This window comes from Chenopodium quinoa, unplaced genomic scaffold (genome assembly GCF_001683475.1).
Source record: "Chenopodium quinoa cultivar QQ74 unplaced genomic scaffold, ASM168347v1, whole genome shotgun sequence".
Lineage (NCBI taxonomy): Eukaryota > Viridiplantae > Streptophyta > Magnoliopsida > Caryophyllales > Amaranthaceae > Chenopodium > Chenopodium quinoa.
The window spans coordinates 4,795,139-4,800,291 of record NW_018744151.1 but is presented as its reverse complement, the minus strand read 5'-3'; the positions used below and the strand labels follow the sequence as shown (position 1 = coordinate 4,800,291).

Here is a 5,153-nt window from a genome sequence, read left to right as displayed (position 1 = left end):
CCGTTATTTTGTTTCCACAGTAAAGTTTGAGGAAACAAATAACGTTTCCGGACTTTAACACAAGAAAACAAGGTTTTCTCTCTCATCTCTCATCTACTTCGACATTTTCATCAGAAATTCCCAAATTTTTTCAACAATTTTCCTGATAATTCTCTTAAGATCACAGCGATTCTCCAAATTTCGCTCACTTTTTTTCAATTATCTACTTCAAATCAACAAGAATCCTCAATCTCAGGTTTGTTTCTCTCATTTTTTTGTTGAAAAAACCCTAGATTTTGATTATGTGTTGAATTTGTATATATTTTCATTCTGATTGTTTGTATTTTGATTTTATATCTCAAAATACATGGATTGCTGTTTAATTTCCATAATTTCGATTTTATAATTATCCGTCATTTCTCTCGTTTAATTTTTAGGGTTAATATGATATCAATTTCTAGGGTGGTTGATATCAATTTCGATTTTCTGCTAAATTAGATTGTATATATTGCTATTTATTCACCATATCAAGGCGAAAACAATTTTACAGTAGTTCAAATTGAATGATTGCTCTTTTACCTCTTTTGTTCACCAATTTTAGGTGAACTAGTGCTAATCTACATTCTATCTCGTGTTAATTGGTTGCAGTTCAAATTCGTGTTTAATTCTTTGCTACAACTGAATGGTTGTTCTTTTGACAGATTATGAAATCTTGTAAGATTCATTGTTGTGGCTGGTGGGGTTAGTATAGCAAATTTAGCAATAGTTGTTTGAAGTTTTGAAAGGTCATATAGTTTGCTTGCCATAATTGACTGGTATGGTAGTAATTATATGCCCGTTAATTGTGCTGGAGATTGAATGTGGAAAAAGCTAATGTGTGGTTCTGGGAACCTAGTTAGCTGTCTTTTTTTATTATCATAACATATTTTATGCATAATCTGTGTACATCAAGACTTTGTCTAAAACTGTCAGTCATACGAAGTGTTGTTTATATGGTTGATATCAATTATTGCTTGTGTTAAGCATTATGTATATTGATACTATTGTATATTTTTTGGACTGGTTTTTCAAGGTTTCTACAATGCCCCGACTTATGCGTTCCATAAGGAAGAAAAAGCTAAAACAAATACAACTAGTTATTTCAATGGTTATTATTATTTTGATGATGTATTGGATGTGGCATATGATGTGTGTTGTTACAATAAGGGGTGTTCAATTAAAAGAAAGGAAAAGAAACAAAAAATTGCTACGAATGTTAGTTTTGAGAGGGCTTTATAGAGAGAGTGATGTGAAATGCAAGAGTGAGCTCCGCGTTAATAGAAGAACTTTCAATATTATTTGTGAGATGCTTAGAGACATTGGGGGTTTAAGTGGAACAAAAAACATGTCGCTTCAAGAGATCGTAGCCATGTTTTTATACACGTTGGCTCACCATAAGAAGAATAGATCTATTGGACAATATTTCTTTAGAAGTGGAGAAACCGTGAGCCGGCAATTTCACCTTTGTTTAAGGGCTTTTCTCATGTTGCATGAAGTACTACTTTACAATCCCACGCCAATATCGGATGATTGTGAAGATGAAAGGTGGAAATCTTTCAAGGTATTGGTTTTTTCTAAGCCCTTTGCTAGGATTTTCTTATTTTTGCTTGTTTGTAAGTAATATTTTTCGTATTTTGTAGAATTGTTTAGGGGCATTAGATGGGACTTACATTAATGTAAATGTGCCTTCACAAGAACGACCAAAGTATAGAACAAGAAAAGAAACAATTGCTATGAATGTATTGGGTGTTTGTGCACCGAATATGCAATTTATTTATGTTCTTCCTGGTTGGGAAGGTTCGGCCCATGATATGCGTGTACTTCGCAATGCTCTCTCTAGACCAAACGGTTTTAGGGTACCTCGAGGTAAGTGAAGCTCATCATTCTTTTGTGAGTGTATAAGTTTTGTTAGTTTTGGTAGGTAGTAATCCGTTTCTTTAATAACTTTGAAGGTAATTATTATTTGGTTGATGCGGGATATACGAATTGTGAGGGCTTTCTTGATCCATATAGAGGTCAAAGATACCATTTAAAAGAATGGACGGATCAACAACCCGAAAGTGCCGAGGAGTTCTATAACATGAAACATGCTAGGGCGCGAAATGTCATTGAGAGATGTTTTGGCCTGCTTAAAGGAAGATGGAGTATTCTTAGAAGTCCTTCATTTTTTCCTATTATAACTCATGGGCGTATCGTGATGGCTTGTTGCTTATTGCATAATCTAATTAGAAAATTCATGCCTACGGATGATATAAACGAAGATGAATTGAATGAATCCGATGATGATTCCGAAAGTGATTCCGATGATGAAAGGGAATTTATTACAAGTGTTGCTACTTCGGATCATTGGACCAATTTTAGAAATAAATTAGCCCAAGATATGTTTAATGATTGGAGGGCGAGAGGTAGACATGGTCAATAGCAAACAATGTATGCTTTTTCTTTAATATATGTTTCTTCATATATTTGCTTGTGGCATTTTCTTTTAGATTATTTTTGTTTAATAAGCTTACCATTAGCATATTGTACTCTGAAATTGGAATTATGCCTGTTTTATTATCCTGCCTCTTAATTTGTTTGCTCATGAATTGTGCCTTGATTTGTTCTGTGTCAAGGGGATGTTCTATTTTTTTGAATTGATTTTGAGTGTTTTTCTTTTATGCTGCTCTTTGTTATGTACCTTTTTTCTTTTAGTCAAAGAGAAGTTTTAAGGTTGTTGACTGGGTTTGGCTCAAATTACTTGCTTACAGGCAGTAATATTTACAGAGTAGGAGTAACCAAAAGTAGCTAAGTAGCTTATGAGTATTTTGGTCCCTCTCAAGTTCAAGTAGTTATTAGTTAAAGTAGCTTAAGTCGAAGTTGCCTACAAAAACTCAGATACATGATGTCTTTCATTTACTAAGCTAAAGGTCTTTAGAGGATTTTGCATCTCATATTCCAGTTGTATTTCAAGCTAAGGGCAGGAAAGTTCTCAGTCTTCTTTGTTTACCAGTTTCCTAAACAATATATATATAAGTACATGTCTCCTGCTGCCTCTATATGCTACTGTTGCTGTCTTTGTATGCTATTGTTGCTGCCTATGTCTGCCTTAGTGTAACTAACAATTAATTATATTTTATTACTTGAAAAATTGATTATATTTTATAGGATCATTTTCTAACTTTGGCCTAATTTTCTAATCTACAATTTGTTTAGGATGGAGATTAGCAATCGAGGAAGAGGTAAAAATAAAAGGTATTGGACGTATGAAGAATATGCGGTTCTAATAAGATATTTGCATGAGTTGAGTTGCGATCAAAAGTGGAAGTGTGAGAATGGGTTTAAGAATGGTTACATGAATAAATTGGAAGAGATGATCAATGGTGTACTTCCTAATTGTGGCTTGAGAGCGGTTCCCCACATTGAGTCGAGGATCAAGCATTGGTCGGAGAAATATAGTGCATTTGCAGAAATGCTATCCACCTCAGGATTTGGATGGGATGCTGAAAAGAAATTGTTGCAAGTAGACAAGGCCGTGTACGATGAATGGGTGAAGGTATGAACTGCTATTTATTACACTAACCTTCTTAGTTTCATACTAACTTTGTGAATGTATCTTGAAATCTTGACATAATGAGAAACAAATCAGTATTATTACCAGCAGATGACCATTCATCTAAATCTGTGTTCTGAGTTTTTCGAAAACTATATACTCACTTGACATGGTATACTAGCTATAATTCAGAAGAAAATTTAGACAGCAAGTATAGTATGATTAGTATGATTAGTACGATTAGTATCCATGTTTTCAAGTTTCTTTTGCAAACTCTGAGCTGTTGGTGCCATCAGGTTACTGTTGCTGGTTCAGACTGTTGTTTGTTGCTTATGCTTTGTTTTTTGTGGTCGGTCTTGTTGCTTGTTGGTGGCTGTTGTCCTTATGTTGTTACTGTTGTGTTGTCTGTGAGTCTGCCTGCTGGTATCTGTCAGTGTGGTTGCTCTGTCTTTTGTTGCAGGCTGTGATTTCAGGAGCATTTGTTTTGGTTTCCTGGTTGGTGTATGTTTGTAGGTGACTTTTTAGCTAATATTGGTGTCAATTGGTTTTGGCCGGTTTTCTTAGATTTATTCCTGAATTTTGTCCTATCCCTTGCAGTGAAGGGAGTAGTGTTTTGGTTGTACTTTATATGAGAATTAGTGCTTAATTTTACATTCTCTTATATGGCAGACTCATAAGAAAGCTAAGGGGTTGTATGGAGTTCCATTCGTTCATTATGAAACTCTAGCAGAAATATATGCAAAAGACAAAGCTACCGGAGATGTAAGTGAGTCATTCGTTGATGCCATAGAAGGTATTGATCAAGAGATTGATAAGCAACCATTGATTGTCGAGAGTGATGAAGAAGATGATGTGAATTCTACTAATTCGGACACTTATTCTTCTACAAGTCAATCCGGAAAACGCCCCGTGAAGATAGAGGATGATCATATAACTCCTTCAAAAATGGCAAAACGCTCTATAAAGGCAAAGGAGGTTAAGGTGAAAGGAAAGAACAAGGTAAATTTGAAGAGTTTGTGTAGGAATGATGATGATGATTTTGTGGCCTCTCTCCATGATGTTTCCAACAATTTTGGGAAGATATTTGAAAATATCAATGTTAATCTCGGGACTATGGCTAGTGCATGGTCTAAAGCGGAAGAAAGGGAGCAAAGGATGGATGAAAAGGTGAACAAGGTATTGGATGAGGTGATGAAGTTAGATGGAATTTCTCCATCCGAAGCTTTAGAGGTTGCTACTATTCTCATGGCGGAAGAACATAAGCTTCGTATCTTCTATCAAGCACCATTTAACATGAAAAAACAATATGCAATTGATCTTCTTAAGAAGAAGTAGCATTTGATTGTTGTCATGTCTTTGTTTTTTTGTTGAACATTTGCAACTTGAGCAATACAAGTTATGTGTTGGGATTATTCATATAATGATGGACATATTATTAGTCAATGTTTGGATAATTAATGAGTGCCAACTTTGCTTTGTATATATATATATATATTGTTTTTTTTAACCGTAAAATATGTAGCATAGACAATATTTTTTATCTAGGTTATTTTTTTATTTTTTTACCCGTAAAATATGAGCATAGACAATATTGTATTATTCA

The 5,153-nt window shown here is 34.4% G+C and overlaps 1 protein-coding gene across 3 annotated transcripts; it reads left to right on the top strand.

The window, feature by feature from the left end:
* LOC110693706 (protein ALP1-like) lies at positions 1–5,153 on the top strand. Of its 3 annotated transcripts, XM_021870876.1 has the most exons (6): positions 34–235; positions 1,052–1,579; positions 1,659–1,884; positions 1,971–2,448; positions 3,214–3,553; positions 4,220–5,153. In XM_021870876.1, coding segments are annotated over exons 4-6 (1,008 nt in total). In that variant the 5' UTR covers positions 34–235; positions 1,052–1,579; positions 1,659–1,884; positions 1,971–2,446; the 3' UTR covers positions 4,886–5,153. The 3 variants fall into 3 exon arrangements, with proteins under 3 accessions (XP_021726567.1, XP_021726568.1, XP_021726569.1); XM_021870875.1 differs by lacking the exons at positions 3,214–3,553; positions 4,220–5,153 and having other exon boundaries at positions 1–235; XM_021870877.1 differs by lacking the exons at positions 1,052–1,579; positions 1,659–1,884; positions 1,971–2,448.

What these genes read in the sequence shown, in the direction of transcription:
- LOC110693706 (XM_021870875.1), top strand. Translation starts at nt 1,061, where the DNA reads ATGCCCCGACTTATGCGTTCCATAAGGAAGAAAAAGCTAAAACAAATA. An exon ending in AAAGGTGGAAATCTTTCAAG is followed by an intron (nt 1,580 to 1,658) that starts GTATTGGTTTTT and finishes CGTATTTTGTAG; the next exon opens with AATTGTTTAGGGGCATTAGA. An exon ending in CGGTTTTAGGGTACCTCGAG is followed by an intron (nt 1,885 to 1,970) that starts GTAAGTGAAGCT and finishes ATAACTTTGAAG; the next exon opens with GTAATTATTATTTGGTTGAT.